At 42.6% G+C, this 25,833-nt stretch overlaps 1 protein-coding gene across 5 annotated transcripts in view; it reads left to right on the top strand.

The window, feature by feature from the left end:
* The window catches only part of PTPN3 (protein tyrosine phosphatase non-receptor type 3), a 723,876-nt gene that overhangs the window by 424,518 nt on the left and 273,525 nt on the right, over positions 1–25,833 (top strand). For all 5 annotated transcript variants that reach the window (XR_003854628.1, XM_029589859.1, XM_029589860.1 and 2 more), the window contains one exon: positions 24,699–24,833. Coding sequence is in view for 4 of the 5 variants with exons in the window: in XM_029589859.1 (XP_029445719.1) it covers positions 24,699–24,833 (135 nt within the window). In the remaining variant the exon portion in view is untranslated. The remainder of the gene's footprint in view (positions 1–24,698; positions 24,834–25,833) is intronic.

Raw genomic sequence — 25,833 nt, 5'->3', positions numbered from 1 at the left:
AGCTATACTAACTGCACGAACCACATTCTCTGGCAACAAATTCCAGAGTTTAATTGTGCGTTGAGTAAAAAAGAACTTTCTCCGATTAGTTTTAAATGTGTCCCATGCTAACTTCATGGAGTGCCCCCTAGTCTTTCTACTATCCGAAAGAGTAAATAACCGATTCACATCTACCCGTACTAGACCTCTCATGATTTTAAACACCTCTATCATATTCCCCCCTCAGTCGTCTCTTCTCCAAGCTGAAAAGTCCTAACCTCTTTAGTCTTTCCTCATAGGGGAGTTGTTCCATTCCCTTTATCATTTTGGTAGCCCTTCTCTGTACCTTCTCCATCGCAATTATATCTCTTTTGAGATGCGGCGACCAGAATTGTACACAGTATTCAAGGTGCGGTCTCACCATGGAGCGATACAGAGGCATTATGACATTTTCCGTTTTATTCATCATTCCTTTTCTAATAATTCCCAACATTCTGTTTGCATTTTTGACTGCCGCAGCGCACTGCACTGACGATTTCAATGTGTTGTCCACTATGACACCTAGATCTTTCTTGGGTTGTAGCACCTAATATGGAACCCAACATTGTGTAATTATAGCATGGGTTATTTTTCCCTATATGCATCACCTTGCACTTATCCACATTAAATTTCATCTGCCATTTGGATGCCCAATTTTCCAGTCTCACAAGGTCTTCCTGCAATTTATCACAATCTGCTTGTAATTTAACTACTCTGAACAATTTTGTGTCATCTGCAAATTTGATTATCTCACTCGTCATATTTCTTTCCAGATCATTTATAAATATATTGAACAGTAAGGGTCCCAATACAGATCCCTGAGGCACTCCACTGTCCACTCCCTTCCACTGAGAAAATTGCCCATTTAATCCTACTCTCTGTTTCCTGTCTTTTAGCCAGTTTGCAATCCACGAAAGGACATCACCACCTATCCCATGACTTTTTACTTTTCCTAGAAGCCTCTCATGAGGAACTTTGTCAAACGCCTTCTGAAAATCCAAGTATACTATATCTACGGTTCACCTTTATCCACATGTTTATTAACTCCTTCAAAAAAGTGAAGCAGATTTGTGAGGCAAGACTTGCCCTGGGTAAAGCCATGCTGACTTTGTTCCATTAAACCATGTCTTTCTATATGTTCTGTGATTTTGATGTTTAGAACACTTTCCACTATTTTTCCTGGCACTGAAGTCAGGCTAACCGGTCTGTAGTTTCCCGGATCGCCCCTGGAGCCCTTTTTTAAATATTGGGGTTACATTTGCTATCCTCCAGTCTTCAGGTACAATGGATGATTTTAATGATAAGTTACAAATTTTTACTAATAGGTCTGAAATTTCATTTTTTAGTTCCTTCAGAACTCTGGGGTGTATACCATCCGGTCCAGGTGATTTACTACTCTTCAGTTTGTCAATCAGGCCTACCACATCTTCTAGGTTCACCGTGATTTGATTCAGTCCATCTGAATCATTACCCATGAAAACCTTCTCCATTACGGGTACCTCCCCAACATCCTCTTCAGTAAACACTGAAGCAAAGAAATCATTTAATCTTTCTGCGATGGCCTTATCTTCTCTAAGTGCCCCTTTAACCCCTCGATCATCTAACGGTCCAACTGACTCCCTCACAGGCTTTCTGCTTCGGATATATTTAAAAAAGTTTTTACTGTGAGTTTTTGCCTCTACAGCCAACTTCTTTTCAAATTCTCTCTTAGCCTGTCTTATCAATGTCTTACATTTAACTTGCCAATGTTTATGCTTTATCCTATTTTCTTCTGTTGGATCCTTCTTCCAATTTTTGAATGAAGATCTTTTGGCTAAAATAGCTTCTTTCACCTCCCCTTTTAACCATGCCGGTAATCGTTTTGCCTTCTTTCCACCTTTCTTAATGTGTGGAATACATCTGGACTGTGCTTCTAGAATGGTATTTTTTAACAATGACCACGCCTCTTGGACATTTTTTACTTTTGTAGCTGCTCCTTTCAGTTTTTTTCTAACAATTTTTCTCATTTTATCAAAGTTTCCCTTTTGAAAGTTTAGCACGAGAGCCTTGGATTTGCACACTGTTCCTTTTCCAGTCATTAAATCAAATTTGATCATCCGTCTTGAGCGCTCAGCTCCCGGAAGCCTGGCCTCGCCCGCGCTGCTGACGTCACGCCCAAGTCCCGATATAACCGGCGCTCAAACTCTCTCTCATCGCCTTGCAACGAGGTTCACAACTCCGTAGTTGTTCTTAGTTGCGTTCCTGGTGATCTCCACGTTGCCTGCTTCTGACTCCGGTTTGCCTCTAACTCCGCTTCAGCCTGCTGCCTGTCTCCGACTATGGTTTGCTTCTGATGTCCGCTTCAGCCTACTGCCTGCCTCCGACTCCGGTTTGCTCCTGACTCCGCTTCAGCCTGCAGCCAGCCTCCGACCCCGGTTTGCTTCTGACTCCGCTTCAGCCTGCAGCCAGCCGCTGACTCCGGCCTACTTCCGACTCCGCTTCAGCCAACAGCCTGCTTCAGACTCCGGTTTGCTACAGACTCCGCAGCCGCCCACTGCCCCGCCTTCAGCCGGCCCTCGGCCCTGTGCAGCCGGTCCCCTGCCTTCCGGGTACCTTGGACTTCCTATCCTTTCTGCTTGCTCAGGTCCCGGTCTACGCCCATCTCAGCCTCTGGACTTTCTGTCTCAGTTCCAAGTCCCGAGGACCCGGGACCCTACGGGCTCCTCCCGGGGGGTCCCTGGTTCCTGGGTGAACCCCTCCAGCTTGTGGCTCCGCTCCCCGGCCTACCCTGTTTCCCTAGGTAGGCCGGCCCAAGGGTCCACTATCTCTCCAGCAGTATCCAACTGCAACACTGAGTTACACACACATATGTGTGTTTCTAAAATATACTATGTCATAACACATCACACAACAAACTTATGTAAACATTTTTATTGATACCAATTTGTTAAGATACCTATCTAGACAATAAATACTATCTAACTCATCCACTCACTCACAACCATACCATTCATCCAATAAAAATTGCGCAATATTTTCTCCAACACTCAGCAGTCAATACTACATCGCAAAAGTAGTTTATCATATGTTCATCATATGGTGAAAATATACATATAATGATTTAACATAAAGTTTCATTAAACAAACACTCATATCATATGTTTCCAGCTGTTCTTATGTGAATAATATTGCAGCATGCTGTGCAAACGCACACCAAGTCAAGCAATCCAATAGCCTTTGCACTTAAACACCCACTGTTTCAATACGTAGAATTGACACTGTCCAATGGACTCTTCCAACAAGAAATCCTTGTTTCCCCCGAGAAACCGGGCTTCATCAGGGATTAATTTTCACCGAAATTCTACTCGCCAACATTTCCACTTGAAACAAACAATTCAATTTTAACACCCACTCGAAACGACATTAAAAACATTAATCCTATTAAATCTCTAAACCTTACCTTTCCAACGCGTGCACACTAACAGAACAGTCAAAGTACAAGGTCTCTGATATAATTTCACAGTGCAAAAATGCGTTTAAACTCGTTCAGAAAATCATTTATAACCAATGCTTCATACAAATTCATCCAGTCGCAGAAACTGCAACAAAAAAAAAAACATTTTAAAGATTAAAATAACAAGAGGAAGCACACCACATACCTGAACAAATGCCGAGAATGCCACATACTTACGTCAAAACCGGAAATGACGAAATACCCCACAAGTTGTAACACAAAACTAAAGCCGAACCATGCTCTTTTATATGGGAGAAAACAATCAAATCAATCACAAAAAAAGACAAGGTTCATGCAACTTTTTAATGACTTAATATATCAAGGCTGATACAAAAAGATATCCGATAACCACTAATATAAAATTATCCTAAAGGAATAATGAAAAGACCCCAACATTGAACTTCCCCATTACTTCATCAAATATTTGTTTTTAATGTCGTTTCGAGTGAGTGTTAAAACTGAATTGTTGTTTGTTTCAAGTGGAAATGTTGGCGAGTAGAATTTTGGTGAAAATTAATCCCTGATGAAGCCCAGTTTCTCAGGTGAAACAAGGATTTCTTGTTGGAAGAGTCCATTGGACATTGTCGATTCTACATATTGAAACACAGTGGGTGTTTAAGTACAAAGGCTATTGGATTGCTTGACTCGGTGTGCCTTGACACAGCATGCTGCAATATTATTCGCATAAGAACAGCTGGAAACATATGATATGAGTGTTTGTTTAATGAAACTTTGTTAAATCATTATATGTATATTTTCACCATATGATGAACATATGATAAACTACTTATGCGATGTAATATTGACTGCTGAGTGTTGGAGAAAATATATTGCGCAATTTTTATTGGATGAATGGTATGGTTGTGAGTGAGTGGATGAGTTAGATAGTATTTATTGTCTAGATAGGTATCTTAACAAATTGGTCTCAATAAAAATGTTTGCATAAGTTTGTTGTGTGATGTGTTATGACATAGTATGTTCTCTAGTGGGGTTGTCATTCAATAGGTATAGAGAACTTATATAATTACTAGCCCTCAGTGAGGGGTAGATTTTAAAACCCCTGCGCGCATAAATCCTCCCGGATTTACGTGCACAGGGCACTCGCTCGCCGGCGTGCCTATTTTGCATAGGCCGCCGGCGCGCGCAAAGCCCAGGGCTTCGTAAAAGGGGCGGGAGGGGGTGTGGCAGGGGGTGGTCTGGGGCGGGTCCGGGGGCGTGGCGATGGTTCGGGGGCGGGCTGGGAGGGCGGGTCCCGAGTCCCCCGGCACTGTGGCCTGTGCTGGGGGGTGCCGGGGTGGCGTGCGCAAGTTACGCCTGCTTCAAGCAGGCGTAACTTGCCCAACAAAGGTAGGGGTGGGGTAGATAGGGGAAGGTGGGGGGACGCGGAGGGAACGGAGGCAGGCTGCACGGCTCGGCGCGTGCAGTCTGCCGATTTTGCGCAGCCTTGCACGCGCCAACCCCAGATTTTATAAGATACGTGCGGCTACGCGCGTATCTTATAAAATTTGGTGTACCTTTGTTCGCACGCGCGTATGTTTTGAAGATCTACCTCTGAGTGAGTATTACCTTGGAGGTTTCTAAAATAGCATATATTAATGTATATGGTATTTTACACCTGTAGTTGCTAATTTTTACACACAGCTTTTGAAAATTCACCATTAAGGCTTTGGTCCCTGTCTCTGGAACAGGGGAAACTTAGTGAATCAGGCCCTTAGTCTAGACCAGTGGTCTGCAACCCGGTTCCTGTGGATCCTTTGACCAGTTTGCTTTTTGGGATATCCAGAATGAATATGCATGAGAGATATGTGTATGCACTGTCTCCATTTTATGCAAGTATATCCCATGCATTTTCACTGTGGCTTGAAAACAAGACTGTTCAGAAGATCCCCCAACACTGGTACCAGCAGCAGTTGTACACTTGCAAGGGGGTAACCTCTACAGAGTTGCAGTTAAAACCGAAAACATCAGCAATGGTGTGACCATCAGGGCTCAAAGAAAGCATGGAAAGGAGAACAGTGTGAAGAAAGATCAGGTGAATGTGTTGGGTTACATTTGGGAATGTTATATGCCCTCTACTTAAAATAGCATAAATTTTAACTGGGCAGACTGGATGAGCCATTTTAGTCTTTATTAATGTCCTATAGTATGTTTCTATGGTCTAGAACAGGGGTGGTAAAACTTTTTTTGTGTTGGGACCACATTGCAAGTTATCAATTGCAAAAAGGGCCTTGGCGTTTTAATTACCAAGTTCCCAGTACTTGCAGGCATTTCAGTATCCAGCAGACTTAAACACCATCATTTTAGAACCCAAGGAGCCCCTTCAATCATGGGATCCCAGCCTCTAACTAAATCAGCAAGATCTTCAACCCAAGAGGTACAAGGCGTTTTCCTGGCTAGCAGACAACCTCACCTCTGTCACAAATGCAGAATACAGACAGACTCTCGCCAAATTAGGCTTTGCCTATATATCCATATATCCATTGTTGTAAGTTATCTGTAAACCGGCACGATGTGTAAGTTATCTGTAAACCGGCACGATGTGCAAACAGTTGCCGGTATATAAAATTAAATAAATAAATAAATAAAATAAATAAATAAATAAAAAGGCCATAAAGTATAAAAGAGGTGCAGAGAAAAAAAATAAACTGGAAACCACTACAAGCCAGTGCAATAATGCAAAAATAAAATATCACATTCCTCCTAAAATCAATCATACTAATAAAAATATTTCAAAACAGATTAATAGAACATATAATTAAGAAGAATAAGGATTAAAAAGTTAGCATTTTCTAAAAATCAGTTAAATGTGTCAAAACAATAATAAAAAAACACCCAATAATTAAAACTAATGATAAAAATTTCCCTTCTCCATACTTATGACCTTTTGATTTCCACTCATCCTGAGACTGTAGAGGGTTAGTGGAGGGAGAGTTGTGGGGAACACACACTTTTTATACACACAGTACTCTCACACTCTCAAAAACCCTTCTACCGTCTTTTCTCATTAACTTCTTCCACTTTCTTCTCTGCCTTCCCTCTTTCACCTTTCAGTCTTTCACCCCCTTCTCTCCCCTCTGTCACTTACCCTCACACTGAATACTCTCATCCCCACTCACCCTCTTCCTTTCTCTGTCACTCACCCCACCCTTCCATTCATTACCTTCCCTCCGTCACTCAACAGCCCACTCAATCCCATTCCCTCGTTCTTACCCCTTCTCTCTGTTAAGTTCCATGGCTTTCTTCTCTCTGACAGGTCCCTCTCCCTACCTTCTCAGTCACTTTCCTTCATCCCCACTTACTACCTTCTCAGTCCCTTCCCTCCTACTCACTCCCTTTCCTTCTCTATCAATCTCTCCCTTCCTCATACCTCTTTCCTAGCCTTGTGTCTCACCCTTCCTGCTGGCATTATCGTGGTCTTCCTGACGGCTAAATGCTGGTAGCCCAGCCGGCAGTTTAACTTCGGCCCACCACCATGCAGGACATGTTTTTGCTGGCAGAGGGTGGGAATCCTGCCACCACATCTTGCCAATGTGCCTCTCTTCTTCCTGCTGGTGGGCTGTGGAAACCCGATCAGCACGTCACTGCTCAGTGCCATGGTGCAGTACATTCCATCTTTTTGCCTGACATACGACATGGGCCGCACATAATGTTAATTTTTTTTACAGCCAGGTGGGTCAGATAAAACTTGGTGATGGCCTGGATTTGGCCCGCGGCCCATAGTTTGCCCACCCCCCGGTCTAAAAGAAAAAATGTCAAGGTGGTATTTTAAGCAGGTTACATCTACTGCAGTATTTGGAAGCAAGTAAGCCCTTGATCAGTATAGATTTTATTACAAATTCAGTAAATGCAGAAAACCCTATAGTAAGAAGCCGTTTTGGGGGGAAGAGGATGGGGAGGATAGATTGTAGCGGGGAGGATGGGTAGAGTCCCCCTTGTCAGCCCAAGCATAAACCAGTAGGTGATTAGTTTTCTTTTAGTCATTGTGTGCCATTAAAGGGAATCTGACTCTTGATTATCCAGAAGTAGGCTGTACTGCCCTCATAACTGCAGTGTAATAATATACTGAAAGGGAATGTTTATTTTTTTTCATGTGAGAAATGCAGCAATGTTTTAAGATGAATGTGGCAGAAATCGACAAACTGAAAAGCAAAATATGCATTAATCATAAATAATGGGGGAAATGAGAAAGGTGCTTTACAATTATATCAACCAGTACTTAAAGGAAAATACAAAGACAACGTGATACACTGTAGGTAATAAGTTTAAGCATTAGAATGGACAGGATTTTTAAAATTCACTTGCCAGAGGGTATACAGTGATTGGGGAAAGCATATATTCACCATGTGCTTCCATTGTCTCTCTCAAAGCAAATTATAGGCAGGGGGAGCAGCAGGAGTACATATTGTAAGTGCATTTTGTGCCTGGCAAGAAATGCCTAGAGGAATTTTCAAATCTCTGAGAATAGAATATGCATTGATTCTCTGTTCTTTGAGTACAACTGGCATCCAAAATTAGTAGACTAATTATTCTCTGAATCTTCTTTTGGAGCAGAATAAGTTAAATTTTAACAGGACTTTAATAAACATGTGCTTGTAAAGGAGTGGCCTTACTACCACTCCTTAATGTGTGCAGGACCATGCTGGGTGCCTGGTTCACTTTAAATCCCACAGAGAGAGAGAGAGAGAGCTCTTTGAGCAGAACCCTGCTAGGCAGGAAGAGTGCTGTCGGTGGGACTCATCTTGGGAGGATAAAAGTCTGAGCCCAGCTGGGGTCAGTAGGCCTGGCCCAGTTTTCCAGGAGAAGGGAGCTCCTGCATTTATTGCTTCCCTCCAGCAGTTTATTTACAGCTTTGGTTAGGTCAGCAGTCTGTCCAAAGGAGAAGGCAGCTCCTAATTACATGGCTGTCCTAACTGAAGCTGTAAGTACTACTGCTGAAGGTAGGTACTCTACTGTGATTGTATGTTGAAAAGTATAAATAACGCTTTAGTGTGTTAAGAGGCTGGAGTCATTGTGGTTTCTGCTTGAAGCCTAAGAAAGTTGCTTGCTTATCTCACATATGGGAATCAATTTGGAAATTTTTCTCTGAGCTGTGCCCAAAGAGAAACTCAGTCTCTAGGGGAGGAACAACTAAAAGAAGAGGTTTTGGTGGGAATCCTGCCTATAGAAACAGTTTGGGACAGAGGCAGTGCTGCTAAGCTTGTACACAAAGAACTGTGTACAAGCTCACACACGCTTTCTGGAGCTCACAGAAAAGGACCTGTGGCTCTAAACAGGGTATAGAGCACCGACTATACCCTGTTTATACTATATAGAAGACTGTAGCTAAGGGAGCACAAATTTAAATTCTTAAAATGTTTTAATGCAAGAGAGAGTGACCAGGAGTCTGTAGGGGAATCAGGTCTAGGTTATAACAAATAAGGTCAGCTCCACTTGTTTTTGAGCCAGGGCTATCAGTGAGTCAGAGGCTAAATAAGCCAGGATTTTGTTTTACGTTTTTTTCCGAGAGAGAAAAAGTAACATTTGTGCAGGGAGACTGAATCGGGTTTGGTCCTGCAAGTAAAATTGCCAGAGTTGCTGTGTGTGTTTGAACAGGGCAGAACCCTCCAACAGGAAGTGAGTACTGTGCACTAGAGCTCAAGAAGTACTACTGCAAGGGAAGCCTGGACAGTCATACAGAAAATGTGGAGTGGAGTGGAGCCAGTATATACCCTACAGGTGCAGGATCAAATAAGGAGAGTGACCAGACCTGACCTGACCAGACTAGGGAGAACCAGTTTGAGGTGTGGAAACTAGCCAAAGCAATCCTGATGGTGTGAGCTGGGGAATATTTGAGAGACCTGTGATTTTCTTTGCTCTGGTAAGTGTACCTGGGGAAAGTGATTTGCTGGTGACTATGCAGGGCAAGTGAAGCCCTGAAAGGCATTATTTTGACATACTGTTGGTAAGGGTAGCTAACCAATAGAAGCCTGGAGTTGGGGAAATGCTGGGCTGCAGGCCAGGGTTTCCTATCAGTCTGCACGGAGTTGTTTCTCTTCCCCTAGGTCACTGCCTAGAGGGAAGACTGTGCAGTACAGTGCAGCAGATGGAGGAGAGTTTGGAGCAAAGACCAGGAGAAATCCTAATGTACAGCCTACACCAGGGTATGTTGAAGACTCCAATGCACAAAGAAAACCTGCAAAATTGGACAAGTACTTTTGAAAGGGGACTTTAATGACCAGCTTGGTAGAAGCAGTTAGGGAGGGAAGTCTTTGATTTGTAAAAGTTACATGGAGGTCTGGAAAGAGGAAAACAGGGTTTAAAGTGTATGCTGCATGCTTGTCTGGTAAGGATACTTGGTATGGAAATGTCTGTATGCGAGTAGTATAAGCATAAGGAAGAGATAGGCGGAGGAGCAAGTGCTGTACTCCCTACAGGGATAATGTTTGAAGTATATTAGCTACAGAAATAATGCGTATTTGTGATGTGTGAAAGTTATTAGGGGCAGATGCAAGTAAAAGTAGAAGCTATTGGGGCTTCAAAAGGATCTGTGGGGATTCCCAAAGGGAAGAAAAGTAAGTGGCTAAAGCAAGGGCAGCCACTGAAAGAGGCCCCAAAAGTCAGTCCCAAGGCTCAGGATAAAGAACCGGGGTGGGAAAGCTAAAACTATAACATGGAATGTACTTAGTTTTTGGGGTACTTGCCAGGTTCTTATGGCCTGGATTGGCCACTGTTGGAAACAGGATGCTGGGCTTGATGGATCCTTGGTCTGACCCAGTATGGCATGTTCTTATTAATCGGAGAAAGTTCTTTTTTCACTATGCACGACAGGGCACAGCCACTTTGAGGTTGAATGTAAGTTGATGGCATTGCCAAATTGAGGTATGCTAGTGGAAATCCATGGTTGCACTGGAGTGGAGTGTTCACTGTGGGGTTAACTGGATCGGCATGATCCAGTCATTATGCAAGTGCAGAGGCAGGGACATGGGGGCTTGGGAGGTGCTGTGTTGAAGGTGGCCTTGATGGGGGCCTGACTGAACAGGTTGGGGATGAAATTGTTGAAGGTTGTCTTCCCTGTCTAATTTGTGGTAAGAAAGCCCATGAAAGGGGGCCTTGTCCTAAGGACTCAGTAGAAACACTGTATATGAAGTGGAGTGGGGAAATGGAAGTCACTGAGGTATCTTCCCCAGTAGGAAGTGAGGCTACAGAAAGGAATGTGGGTACACAGCAAGAAACCAAGGATGACCTGACAGAATTAGGTCCCACGGTTACTAAACCTAAGGATAGTAACACAGGAGAGATAATAGGAAGTGAATAAAATATGATAAACCAAAAATGTGGAAGAAAAATGTTTGCTTGCTAAAGGGATAGAGGAAGAGAATATCTTGTTATGCAGGATTCAACTATATGGCTAGACTTATGAAAATTAGAGAAAAATATAAGGGCAAGATGTCTGGGAAGAAGGATATTCCCAATCAATTGGCAGAGGCTTTATGGGAAAAAGTAAGGCAGAAGTTTGAACTGGAGGAGGTTCTGAGCCAATTAGAATCTGAAAGGAAACAGTAGGAGTAATTAACCCAGTTTCTGAGAGATTTCACTAATCAGCATAAGGTAGTCCCTGAAATGGTGACAGAAGGGTGGAGGAAGAAAACTGAAGGAAAGATGCAAGAGCTTCAAGCAAAACTTCAGGAGGGCAAACAAGCCCAAACAGAGCTAAAAGAGAAGGTCAGTCAGCTTACTGAAGAGCTCCAAGTGATGAGAGACAGGGTTGCTTAAGAATCATACAGAAGAACATGCCTCTTAAAAAGGTACAAGAACTGCAAGCCCAGGTGGCAGAATTACAAGTCTGGGTGCAGAAAAGCTTCCTGAAATAGAACTGAGGAGCAGGGGAAAAATCTGAACCAGCTGATGGAGACGCTGAAGCTGCAAACAAAGGAGGATGAGTAAGCAAAGAGTGAGTATGCAGAAGAAGTTGCTCAGTTAAAGGAAGAGATAGGGCAGTTAGAAAAGCAAGCTAAGGTAGTGGAACCAGAGAACCCATTCTCCGAAGCTCAGTCTGCTCAGAGAAATATATATATATATATATATATATATATATAATACACACACACAAATATAAAAAGAGAGAGAGATATGATGTACAGCACTGTGGGATGATCATGCAAACTTCTTAGGCTTAGAAGAAGAAACCAAGCAAACTCCAGCCTTTTCTCAACTAAAGCTTTATTTACACTTCTCAACATACAGTCACAGTATAGTGCCTACCTTCAGCAGTAGTACTCACAACTTCAGTTAGGATAGCAATATAATTAGGAGTTACGTTCTTCTTTGCACAGACTGCTTCTCTCCAGCAGTCTACTTACAGTTTTGGTAAGGTCAGCAATATATGCAGGAGCTCACTTCTCCTGGAGACCCGGGCTGGGCCTACTGATTCCAGCTGGGATCTGCATCCTCCCCCATCTGGGGCCCACCCACAGAACTCTTTCCCTCTGTGGGATTTAAGGTGGACCCGGCATGTACCCTGGACTCACATAGGTTAAGGAAGGGTAGTAAGACCACTCCTTCACATACCCCCCCCCCCCCAGCTTGAACCGATTGGGGCAAGCATTTTCACTCACCCTGGATCCCATCCAGGGTTGAGGCTTCACTCCCCAATAGACAATGTTTGACCTTCCACCAGCTAGACTCTTGGTTGCGTTTAGGCTGTATAGCCCGCCTCTAGGGTTATCTTAAATATGAGTATTCCCACCACTTACTGTGTCTTTTGCCCAGTGTCCACCCATAGTCTTATCACTAGTCCATTTTCTGCTCCGGATTCCAATCCTCCAGACGTCACCGGGATACTGCTGTGGTGGCCTCTTTTCTCTCTCTACTTTACCTACGGCATCTTCTGACTCCTCTGCGCCATCTCATCTGTATCGCATCCCTCTGGTCCTTCTGCAGTGGTTGGGTTTGGGCATCCTACAGCACCACACTCTGGATTCTTTGCAGCACATCTTTCTCTGTCGCACTGCCTTCCACAGGCCATTCTGTATTCCCTCCTCCTAGATAGTCTGGGTTGCCTCTTCCAGGCCATTCTGTGTGGTTTCCACCTGGCCACTCTCTATACTTCCTTCTTAAGGGCAATTTGTAAGGCTCCCCTTCCCCCACTGAGTTCTCTGCCGTAATGACAGTTACCACAGGTCCAGTCAGCTGACACTCATTTACTTTTCTGGGATTCAGCTATACCTGCCTTTGAAAGTTATGCTTTTTTTCTGCCCACTGTTCCAGCGGTGTGTTCACCCGTTCCCCTCTAGGCTTTGCTGTCACACCATCCACAGGTTTTCCTCTGGCTTCCACCCCTTCGTTGCTTCTCCCTTCCCTTGCAGCTTTGTCCTTCTGAAGGCCAAGCTACCACTCATGTGATTGAGACAGCTGCTGGGCTTCCTCAGCTTCCAGGAGCCCTGAGTCCTTCTAAAGCTTTACCTCTGATAGACTGGCAGTCTTTCCCCATTTTAAAATGTTTTTGTCCTTTCATTTCTCTTTGTATTCACAACCTACTTGTTAGCAAATAATACAGTCAGTTTAGAGTCATTCACATTTTGATGCTCGTTGTCTACATCCATCAGGACTACTTGAGCCTTAATCACATCATCTCTGCTGGGATACTCTAACTTCCCTGTTTTGCAAGTATCTTTGGAAGACACATGCCTTTGAACTATGCACCTCTGAGTGACTGTCTGATTTCCCGCATGGTCCAGTTTAAAAGATGCTCTATGTCCTTTCTAAATGTTAGCACCAGCAGCCTGGTTCCATTCTGGTTAATGTGGAGCCCATCCCATCGGAATAGGCCACCCCATTTCCTAACAAATCTAAAATCCTCTTCGCAGCCTGCCTTTGGAGTCCAGGGTCTGGAATGGGGAGAGTTTCTGAGAATTTAGCTTCCAGAACTTTCTTTAACCTTCCTATGTCATTGTTTCCCACATGTACCACAACAGTTAGCTCCTCCCCTCCTGCTCTTTATTTTATAGACCTCTATCATTTCTCCCCATAGCCGTCTGTTCTTCAAGATCAAAAGTTCTAAACGGTTCACAGTGCTGCCTGCAGTTGCATGGCTCCATGGACTTTGCCTGCTATCTGTTTATTTCATGCACCCATGGCTAGTTTTGAGTTTTATATGTGAGCGAGGATTCTGGTGGGGTACACCAATATGTTCTTCAAATTCATCGTATGACTTGTGGTACAATTATATGGATACTCCTGTAGATGCCTGATTTGGTGAAACATGCTTGGTTTCTATGAAGGTTAATAGATTGATTTGCTAACTACCACCATTGTTTGATTTATTTGAAATACGTTGTAAAGCTCCCATTGGATCTTTTAATAATTTTTGTAATCTGTTGAGACTTTTTAACAGTGGTATTTGGTATTTTTGGAGGGTTCTCCCTGCTTTTTTCTTTCTTCCCCTTTTCTTTGATTTTTCTTTAGATTTTCTGGGGGTTTTTTGGGAGGGTTTTTTTGTATATTGTCCTATGTGTTTTACATGTGTGTGTGTGTGTGTGTGTATATATATATATTTTTTTTTTCTTTCCTATCAGTCGTCGTTGTGAATTTTTGGTCTGTTTGATGTTAGTGCTATTTTTGGTTCTATTTAATGATTTACATTTGACTGGCATTGTATTTATTATATTTATTTATTTAAAGCTTTTCTATACCAGCATTCATGATATAATCATATCATGCCGGTTTACAGGTAACAGGGGGTGTAATAACCTTAAGCAAATAACAAGTGGAAAGGAACACAAAGTTACAATAAAACAGGGTAGTTGGAACTGGAGAAGGAATGAAACAAGAGTACGAGTAACTTACAGTAATTTTACAGTAAAAAAAAACTATTTACATAGTGTTGAAAGGTCTCTTAATAGTTTTCTTAATAGTTGTTGTTGTTGTGGAGAGTCAATTAGAATCGAAAAAGGCTTGTTTAAATAGCCAAGCTTTTTGTTTTGTTTTTTTTTAATTTTTAGTTTTGCAGTTTTCAAATTTGATACATTCAAATTCTGATAATCATTATTAAGGAGTACAAATAATAACAATACAGATATCATCACAAGATAATATAAACTTCTTCAAACATTTGTACTTAACATATATCCTTTGACTCCATATTACCAAACAATATGGGAGTTCCAAACTTTAAGCAAGTTCACAATAGAAACAAAATCATTCTTAACCAAAATTGAGAGATTACGGAGTATATACCATTTTCCCTACAACTATAAGGATGGTGTTAATTCATGCTCTGCTACCTGGTTCCTTCGATTCTCTAGGTATTTCGCTAACTGTTCAGGTTCATAATAAACACATTTTTCACCATCAACTTTCATAACACATTTACAAGGAAATCTAATGCTTAATATAATCCCAAACGTTCTAGCCTGATTAGCCAATGTTAGAAATTTCTTACGTCTTACTGCGTCTCCTTAGAGATGTCAGGATAAACCCACAACTTTTGTCCCAGATATAATAAAGATCTTTTACTTTAAAATAATTTTAATATGTTATCCCTGTCCTCTGTTAACTTAAATTTTACCAGTAAAGTTCCTCGCATTTCAATTTGAGAACTATAAGATGTTTCTATCAGTTCCGTAACATTCAATGATGTTCCTTCTGCTGGTATATTTTCTTCCATATGTTCTTCTTTTTTCTTCGGTAAAAAGTAAGCTTTCAGTATAACAGGTAACTTTTCAGGAGGTAATAACAATATTTCTTGAAAATAATTCTTTAGCGGCTCTTTAGGGGAAGTCATTTTACATTTAGGAAAGTTTATCATCCTTAAGTTTTTATATCTTATGGTATTTTCTATACTTTCCATTTTCTTTTCTAGCATAGTCTCTCCTTTAATTAGAGAGAGCTGAACACTCTTTATCTTATTTCTTCTTCCACCTTCATCAAAGAGGTAGTATGTTGGTTTATTTCTGGGATTGAGTTGTGGAGTGTTGTCTGCATTTCTTTTATATTCAGTGACAAATTTAACACGGCATTTTGCATCAACATAATTGCCTGCCAGATTAAATCCAAGGTAACAATTTTAGGCTTTTCAGTCTGTAAAAAGGGTATCAAATTTATAGCTTGAGATAGTGAAATACTTTGAGACTCTAGGTTTCCTTGGGGGCTGTGCAATCCTTACGGCTGTTCCAGCTTCCATTTTGCTGGTTCCAGCTCGGGCAATGCCGATTGTTCCCTCCACTTGTGGAGAGGAGATGTAAAATCCTCCCTGACTCTCTATCGACGCTGTTCCTCCAGCTGCTCCCTCCCCGATAGGGCTTTTTTCTAAGGATGCCATCTGTCCTCAGTTGGCAGACCCATCCAGAGCCTGGGTCTGCAGCGGTTTCAGCATCGCCTGGTGGAGAAGGAGTTGTTGGGGCCCCGGGACTGAGTGTGACGTCTCCTTGGAGCATGGGCGCTTGCTCTCCCCTCGCTGCTCAACGGGATTCTCCGGGGATGTGAGCTCCAACTGAGGCTGGAAACCCGTCAACGTCGTTTGAATTAGGGCAGGTCTTGCAGGGGTCGGGGCACCCTCTCTCACCTGTCCCTTACGCTTCGAGTGTGGCATCTCTAGGAAGCTGGCAAACAAAACAAAAACGTTTCAGGAGCTTCCCCAACTACTTCTCTCACAGATGCCATCTTGGCCACTCCCCAAATAGCCAAGTTTTAAGCCTTTTTCTAAAAGTTAGTAAACAAGGTTCTAGTCTGAGATCAGGGGGTAAGGTGTTCCATATATATGGACCATATATATGTGGAAAAGGCCCGATTTCTGAAAGCAAGATGGTGAGTGGATTTAGATGGGGGAACAAGCAAGGAACCTTTGTAGGCTTCTCTGATAGGTCTTGAAGAAGTGTGAAGTCTGAGGGGGATTTGGAGGTCAAGAGGGGCTTGGGAGTGGATGGTTTTATGGATGATGGTGATGGACTTGTGTAGAATTCTGAAGTGTATTGGTAGCCAGTGTAAATTTCTGAGAATAGGGAAGATGTGGTCTCTTCTTCTGGAGTTTGTCAGGATTCTGGCTGCTGCATTCTGGAGCATCTGAAGAGGTTTGATGGATGAGGATGGATGAGGAAGGGAGACCTAGCAAGATAGAATTGCAATAATCTATCTTGGAGAATATTACGGCTTGGAGGACTGTTCTGAAGACTTGAAAGTGGAGGAGAGGTTTAATTATTTTTAGAACCTGCAGCTTATGGAAGCAGTTCTTGGTTGCGTTAATGAATGTTTTTAAATTCGGGCGGTTGTCTATTATTACTCCTAGGTCTCTTGCTTGGTTAACAATGGTGTTAGTTGGTGCACTTTGTGGGGTAGTACTGTTTTCCAGGGAGATGAGAAGGAGTTCAGTCTTAGCAGAGTTTAGTATCAGGTTTAAGTTTGTGAGAAGTCGGTTGATCTCTTGGAGGCAATTTTCCCAGTGTTTAAGTGTTTTAGTAATAGATTCTTTGATGGGGATCAAGATTTGTACGTCGTCGGCATATAGGAAATGTTTTAGTTGAAGGTTAGTTAAGAGCTGGCAAAGAGGAAGGAGGTAAATGTTGAAGAGAGTTGGGGACAGGGAGGAACCTTGAGGAACTCCTAGTGAGGAACTGAAGCGAGGGGATTCTTTATTATTGATTTTGACGTTGTAACCTCTGTCACAGAGGAATGTTTTGAACCATGTGAATGCCGTGCCTGTTATTCCAATGTCTGATAGACGGTTGAGGAGGATGGAGTGATTAACAGTGTCGAAGCCCACCGACAGGTCAAGGAGAATTAGTAAAAAAGATTGTCCTTTGTCCAAGCCCATGATGAGGTGGCCTGTTAGCGAAAGGAGTAAGGATTCAGTACTTAATGCCTTGCGGAACCCGTATTGGGTGGGGTACAGTATATTGTGATCTTCGAGGTAATCAGAGAGTTGTGAATTGACTAGTTTTTCCATAATCTTGGCTACAAATGGAAGGTTAGAAATAGGGCGAAAGTTGTTTGGACTGTTAGGATCCAGATCCGGTTTCTTTAGGAGGTGTTTGAGGGAAGCAAGTTTTAGGGTGTCTGGGAAAATTCCCTGTGTTAAAGAACAGTTTATGATATCTGCCAGTGGTTTGGCGATGGTTTCAGGTATTAGGAGGAGAAGTTTTGATGGGATTTGATTGAGGGGATGGGAGGAAGGTTTCATCTTCTTTAGTAGAGATTGAATCTCTAGGGCGGTGGTGGGTTCAAACGATTCCAGAGAGATTCTTTTATTTAGGAGGTGGTAGGAGCTAATAGGTGAGGTGGGGGTAGGGGGCAAGAGGGTTAAGAGATTGGATATTTTGCTTTGGAAGAACATAGCCAGTTCATCAGCTTTGGATTGTGCATGGTCGAGAGGGATAGAGAGTGTGTTGGGTAGAGTAAGTTCGGATACATAGGAGAAAAGGGCTTTTGCGTCGTAGATGAGGTCATGAATCTTGTGGGTGTAGAAATCTCTTTTTGACCTTAAAGTAGAGTTCCTGTAGTGTAGGTTTATAAGATTTTTTATATTGTATTTAATTATTTTGCATTATGTATTTATGACTTAATAGATAAGTAATAAACTATATAATTAAAAGTTTGCTTGTTTAGCCCTTTTTTGGTAATATTATTTGACTTTACTATATCCTTTTTGAACACCCTGTAGTTGTGACTGTTTCATGCCCTTTGGGTATATTTTTGGTATTAACCCAAAAATTGTTCATTAATACTCTTAATTGAAGATGAAATATAAAAATGTTCTTATTTGCCACAAAGATTGTAATATTACACATTTCGCATGACTATCACAGAAAATGGCTTTTGGATCACTTTCTAGCCTTGCTATATGTAAAAGTATGGATGCTGTTTGAATGTTGACTCAGCACATATTTATCTATCTACTTGCTATAACGGATACCATCCTCAAAGGCATGGACCACAGCCAATCATACATACTTGCCCTTCTTGATATTTCAGCCGCCTTTGATACCGTGAACCATCAAATCCTAATATCACGCTTAGCAGAGATAGGAATCTCAAACACAGCCCTAGCTTGGTTCTCCTCATACCTCGACCACCGAAAGTACTTAGTCAAGCTTGATAATATTGAATCTGCTCACATTCCCCTTACACAAGGCGTACCCCAAGGCTCCTCTCTATCCTCCACCCTTTTCAATATATACTTACTCCCACTATGCCACCTCCTCTCTAAACTTGGACTAAAATTCTTCTTATATGCAGACGACGTCCAAATACTCATTCCCATCCAGAAATCCATCAATGAAACCCTTCAGTACTGGGAATCTTGTCTGACATCCATCAATTCCCTCCTCTCCAATTTACACCTAGCACTCAACGCCTCTAAAACAGAAATCCTTATCATAGCAAATCAACCAATCGATTCAATCCATCAAATGATTCAAAACGCCTCACAAACTCACACACTAGCTCCCAGTGTCAGAGATCTAGGAGTCTCCCTAGACAATCAACTAAGCTTCAAATCCCACATTAATTCACTACTAAAAGGGGGGCTTCTATAAACTTCAAATCCTCAAAAAACTGAAGCCCCTCCTCCACGCCCACGACTTCCGTACTGTGATGCAAACCACTATACTATCCAAACTCGACTATTGCAACTCCCTCCTCTTAGGCCTACCAGCATCTACCATTAAACCCCTCCAAATCCTCCAAAACACCATGGCAAGAATCTTAACAAACACCAGAAAAACAGACCATATCACTCCCATACTCCAGGACCTCCATTGGCTCCCCATCGCCTTCCGTTCCCAGTACAAAACACTCACCATCCTCCATAACACGCTATACAATAACAATTCACCCTGGCTTGAAAATATGCCAAAATTCCGTCAAGCTAATCGCCCCACGAGAAACTCCCTTGCTGGCACTCTCCAAATCCCTTCACTTAAAATTGGACACCTTACCACTACCAGGGATAGAGCCCTCTCTATTGCGGGCCCCACCCTTTGGAATTCCCTCCCCGTCAAACTCCGCCTAGAACCATCCCTGAGCCACTTCAAAAAAGGAATCAAAACATGGCTCTTTAGACAGGCCTACCCCAACTCCTCTCAATCCTAATTTTGTCCTCCGAACCACCTTAGCTCACGCTCAGCCTTTACACCACCTCCCTGTCCTCCCCCTCCCCTTCCCATCACCCCTCCTGCTTCCTTCCCTTGCACTCCTAGCCCCCCAATACCCCTCCCTCTCACCCCCTAGCAACCCCTCCCTTAAAGTACCCGTGCCTTACTGTACCCCTTTCACTCTACCCCTGCTTCCTTCCCTTGCACTCCTAGCCCCCCCAATACCCCTCCCTCTCACCCCCTAGTAACCCCTCCCTCAAAGTACCCGTGCCTTACTGTACCCCTTTTTCACTTTACCCCACCCGCCCCTCTCCCCCTGCTCCCTCCCTACTTTCTCCCCCCCTCTAGCTTTTAACTATACATATGTGCACTTGCCTCCCCATACTGTAAATAAGCCCACACATGCCAATTTCTCAAGTGTACATGCCTCGTTTAATTTGTATATAAGTTCCTTTGCATACTTAACCCTAACTTGAATGCAAAAAGTTGTAATTCTGCTGTTGACTCTCTCTTCCTTTGTATTTTGTATTTTACCCAGTTAGCCCCTCCCTTGTTCATTGTAATTTCCTTTCTCAGTTGACTGTAAACCGACATGATGTGTCCTACGAATGCCGGTATAAAAAAGTGTTAAAATAAATAAATAAAATAATCTATCTGCTGAGGAAACTCATGTATGTGTACTTCCAACCTCTGATGGAAAGACCATTCTTGGAATGGGGTGAGGCCAGGAGCGTGAATCTGTCTATACATATCTTCCCCTGCAGCCTCCCCCCCCCCCTGTCATTTTTTATGGGCCCTTACATTAATATGTATGCATCAATATAATTTAATTGAAAATGCTTTTCATAACTCAGGATTATATTTTGTTTTCAGCTTTTTAATTTCACTTGTATAGCTTACCCTTCTATTTTGGGTTGTCTGGAGTGTGTTTATCCTTAGCTTGTTTTTTTCACTCTGCTGTAGTTTAAGTAGCAGAGGACTCTGGGGAGATATGCACAAAAATAGAAGGACAGGTGCCAGAAAGGAGAATTGAGCAAAGGTGGGTAGAACTTCAGAGAGCATAAATATCTGCATAAGGTGTGAGACTGTAAGGAAAACTACCCTTGACTCCTTAAGAAGTCATATTAATTTAGCTAAACTGTTCAAAAGTTTCTAAGTGGTTTCAATATAGAAAAGAGCTAATTAGTTTGCATACTAATCAAATGTTTTTCCTTTAAATTAGCACATTTTCCATAGTGTCTGAGCTATTAGACATTTGCTTTATGGTTAGGGACCTTCATTTTCGTGTTTTATTGTTCTTTATTTTTCCCGGGAATTTATCAGAGTTTATTATAAGAACAAAAATGGGAGAAAATCAGTTAAAAAAAAAAAAAAAAAAAGGTCTATTTTGGTTTACAGAACCCAGGATGATAAAGCATCAGTTTCTCCCACCCACCCACTCTACTTCCATCCCCTGCCTAACATGGCCCCTTTCTCTCCTCCCATCTCACTAAGAATCTCCTTCCGTCCCTCCCCACCACACTTCCCCCAGCCATACTGAAATAGCATTCATCCTTACCTGTGGTGGCTCCAGGCTTCTCCTCTCTCCTTCAGCAGCATGCTTACTGAGGCTCCCTCACTCTGCAACACTGCACTTCTGCTTTTATGCAGGCCAGGAAGCCTGCTGGGAAGTACTTCTGGTGAACAGAGCTTGCTTGAAATGCATTCAAGGCACCAGGCAGCAGGCACTTTGGCTGCTTGGGGGTGTGAGAAGGCAGGACTTGAAACATTGCATAGGTGGCACTGGAGGGTGAGCGCTTTCACTGGTGAAGGGTGGGACTTGAAACACAGCATGGGCTTTGGCCCACATTGGCTTCCAGCAGTGGCTGGAAGCTTTGAAACGTTGCTTCTGCATCTCTGGAATATCTTTTTAATCAGCCTAAAATTAGAGTGAATATCTGTTTCAACCGAATGTCACCTTTTTTGGAAAAATCTGGGATTTTGAGAGAAAATCAGTTTAAACTGAAACCAAAGGACCCTATCTATGGTACAAGCATGCAGCAGTTCTGACATCTAGCTTTCTGAGTGTTAGTTAAAAGGACAGGCTAATGGTAGCTGTCTGCATATCCCTCCTGGAGCAAAGATTTTGAGCTAAAAATTATTTGCTTTTCGCCTTTTCTCTAATTTACTGCAATTCCATTCTCTCTTTTCACATGGATTCTAATAATGCAGGGCAGTGTAGATGTTTCTAAACGTATTTAAAGGAGGCCGGTGGCGCCTGACACATGGACAAGTGTTCTTGGCTTTTTTACATGTGTTAAATTGGTATCACAGCTGGAGTTTGTTTAGTGGGTCATCTCTGACCAAGTTAAGTTCTTGGTGATGTTGCAAAAGTAACATAGCTCATCTGAAAATGGTTAATAAGGCTCATGCATATCTTATGTTCTGAACTGGGGCCATTGTAAAAACGTCATGCAAATTTATTGAGAGATAATGTTGCAGTCTGGGAAGCTGCAGTTCGAGAGTGGACCCTTGAGCCGAACCACCCTGGGTAGAGTAGCTCGGGAGGCGGAGCCACAGGCACAGATCTTCACCCGGGAACCAGGAACCCCCCAGGAGGAGCCCGTAAGGTCCTGGAGCCTTGGGGCTTAGGAGACACATGTAAGGGTCTTCACACCCGGGAACCGGAACCCCCCCAGGAGGAGCCCGTAGGGTCCCAGTCCCTTGGGACTTATGCACAGTGTCAGTCTCTATAGAAAGGCCCAGGCAAGGAGTAGGCACAGAGTCCAGCAGCAAGGGCTAATAGGCCAGGGAGCACAGAGCCAGCGGGAGCAGGGCCAGAGTCAGTAATGTCTTGTATGGTAACTTGCAGGGTGCAAAATGGGAGCCAGCAGCGAGTAGGCCTGAGCCTGGTAGGAAGTAGAAGGTAACAAGACCCAAGACAGTCTGGCAGTAGAGAAAACAGTTCCAGCCCAGACCTGCGTAGGACACTGTCCGGAGAACAGGAGCGCAGCAGCTGCGGCCAAGAAGCCAAGGACTGAGGCATGCGGCAGGTAGGAGCAGAGACAGGAACAAGCAGAGGTCGGTGGCTGGCGGCAGGCAGAAGCAGAGTCTGGAACGAGCAGAGGTCGGTGGCTGGCGGCAGGCAGAAGCAGAGTCAGGAACAGGCAGAGGTCGGTGGCTGAAGCAGTACAACAGAAGTGCAACTAAGAGCTACACACTGTAGCGACCCTCGTTGCAAGGCAATGAGAGGACTGCAGAACGCCGGTTATATTGGGCTTGGGGCGTGGCGTGGCGAGCTCAGGCGGGGTCAGGCTTCCGGTGAGCGTACGTCCATAACGCGCGTCCCCGCGTGTGCACGGGGCGGCAGCGAGACGGCCCAACAATGGCGGACGCCCCGAATACTCAGAGCCGCGGCGGCGTTCCCGGCTTCGGAGGTGAGCCCTGATTACAGCCAGTAAGGGGAGAGCGGTGGAGACCGCAACAGATAAAGAACCTAAGAGTCCTCTTCACTCCCCCCCCCCTTTTTTTTATTTTTTACGAAATATAAGATGATGGCAAAAAAAAGACCATATGACCAATCTAGTCTGCTCATCCACACCAACTATTCCATCTTTACAATCCCTACCACTCCCTCCGAGATCCTCTATCCCATGCTTTTCTGAATTCAGGTAATGTCCTGATCTCTACCACTTTCATGGAGAGGCTGTTCCATGCATCCATTGCCTACTCTGTAAAGAAATATTTCCTTAGAATACTCTGGAGTCTATTTCTTTTCTCTCTCTTCTCCATTGAGATCTTTCTGGAGATCTTCCAAAATCATTGAAAGAGGTCCGCCTCTTCTGCATGGAAACATTTCAGGTACTTAAATGTCTGTATAATATCTCTCCTATCTTACCATTCCTCTCTGGTATACATAGTTAGATTTTTCCTTTCTGTTGACCATTCCACTCCTTATGCACCCAAACATTATTCTGGCTCATGCCATTGCCTTATCTATCTGTTTGGCCACTTTAAGATCTGATATGCTCACCCACAGACCCCCCCCCCCCCCCCCCTCTTTTTTTTTTTTGTGCTTAGAAGAATTTAATTTCCATCCTGCAGAGCTCCCCTGGACTTTTGCAAGCCCCAATTCATGACTCTGCATTTTTGGCATTAAATATTAGCTGGCAGACTCTAGACTATTCCTCAAACTTTGCTAAATCCTTCCTCGTGTTTTCTACAACTTCCTGGCTGTTGCAGATTTTGATATTGTCTGTAAAAAAAAAAAAAAAAAAAAAAAGCAAACCTTTCCTGGCAGTCCTTTTGCAGTGACACCTAAGCAAACATTGAAAAGAACCTGCTCTAGGATTGATCCCTGTGGCACTCATCCAGTAATGCCCCTCTCCGCTCAGTGAGCTCCACTTAACCACTACCCTTTGCTGCCTCCTACTCAACCAATTTTTAACCCAGTGTGACTTTTAAAACTTGGATATTGGTTAAGGGTGCTGAATATTTTTGGCTGTAAATGTTTCTAAGGCTTAAATTTGAGTAAATTGAACTCATGATGACAATGGTGATGCAGGTGCTGTGAATACATTTGCACAGTGACCAGCTTACAGGATTAAGGTAGTAGAGAAAGCTTTAAAGATTTTACACATCCAGCTTTTGAAGGCTTAAGCAGTTTTAATATGACTAAAGAGAGTCCTTTTATTACACTTTCCAGTATTTTTGTCAGCCCTTCATAGATAACTAGCAAAGGGCCGGTTTCATTAGTTTTAATAGAACAGTTTAATGTCGTCAGCAGTAAAATAATTTGATAAAGGCTTATTACATCTATTATGAAGATTGGGAATCTAATTTGAAAACTGAAAAGAAGAAAGACAGTTCTATTGTTCTAATATAATAGAGGAATGTAATTTGGATCTGAATGACTAATCCAAATGCATTCTGCTTCAGAAAGATTCATTTAAACTTATTTCCCCCCCCTGGGATGTTGTGAAGCATAATCTTAGTGTAATTGCTTGAGTTATAGTAGAGTGAATCTGATTTTTGAAGGCCTTTAAGGATGGCTTCTCTCTTGCTTCCCTGCCTTTGTTGTTTTCCCCCTTCCCTTCCTTTCCCCAAGTGAACATAGTAACAATGAATTTAAATTTTTTTTTCAGGTCTGTCAGCAGTCAGGTCTGCAGGAAGGTGATCGGTGGAATGGTATGGAACACTAATTTGAGGAGATCCTTGTCCGTTGAACATCTAGAGACGAAAAGCCTCCCCTCTCGTTCTCCGCCCATAACACCAAACTGGTAAACAGTGGTGCATCTTTTTAGTCAACGTTCCAAATATTTGGCAAATCATTTTCTATGCATGAAACTTGGGGGGAAGGGGGTATTTTTAGCTGTATATTTTTGTTTAAAGTGCTTTTCTTATAAGTACGATATTTGGTAATGCTAAATACAAGGTGCCCTCCCCCCCCTTATAAAAGAAGGTAACACTAAATACTGGAATCCACTGACTTTCGTTTATCCATAGTGGAGAGGATATTTAGTATTTATTCCCTTTTTGGCGGAACTGAACCCAGACGGTGTGGTAACTTCTACTAAATGTGCTATTCAAAGGGAAATCTGAAAAATTTTGAAAATTGTGCTCATGACAGACTTAAAATTGGGGCAATTTTTTTTTTTTTTTTTTTTAAACATTCTGGATGTGAAAGCAATGTTTCTTCTGTGCAGAAAGGATCCATTCCTTGCGTACAGCGTTAAAATGTTCTACTATGCATGCTTCCTAGAAGCACATACCCGTTTTTAAGTTTATAAAATTGACCTTTTGGCACATTCGCATTGGTAGAAAATAATGTATTTATTCTTAGAGTGATAAAGCTTTACCTTCATTTGAATAAATATTTTATTCTTCACCACTTCTGAGGTGCTGAAGGATCTGTTTGTATTGATTTTTATAACATCAGAATTGATGTATTCTGTGGTTGCATTTTCACACACAATTTAATAAAATTAAAAAAAATGGTCAGGGCAGTGGCTGCTTATATTAGGGGGTCTATGACAGTCCTCAGAAATTTCCGAATATCTGTAGTAATTCCACAAATTGAGGGATGTGTTGATATTTTGTAACTTGTCATTTAGGAAGGGGGCAGGGTATGATTTTAAAAAAAAAAATATATTTTTTTTTTTAATTAACTGTGGTTAGAAGGCATTTCCCTTACTTTTTGAGCACTTCCTTCCAAGGATCCCCAAATGGAGAATGTCTCCGCTTTACTTCACTGTCCTAAATATTCCCGAAAAACATAGA

Source organism: Rhinatrema bivittatum, chromosome 2, assembly GCF_901001135.1.
Source record: "Rhinatrema bivittatum chromosome 2, aRhiBiv1.1, whole genome shotgun sequence".
NCBI classification, from domain to species: domain Eukaryota; kingdom Metazoa; phylum Chordata; class Amphibia; order Gymnophiona; family Rhinatrematidae; genus Rhinatrema; species Rhinatrema bivittatum.
Note: the sequence above shows the minus strand (reverse complement) of the source record. Positions and strands in the feature narration are given on the sequence as shown.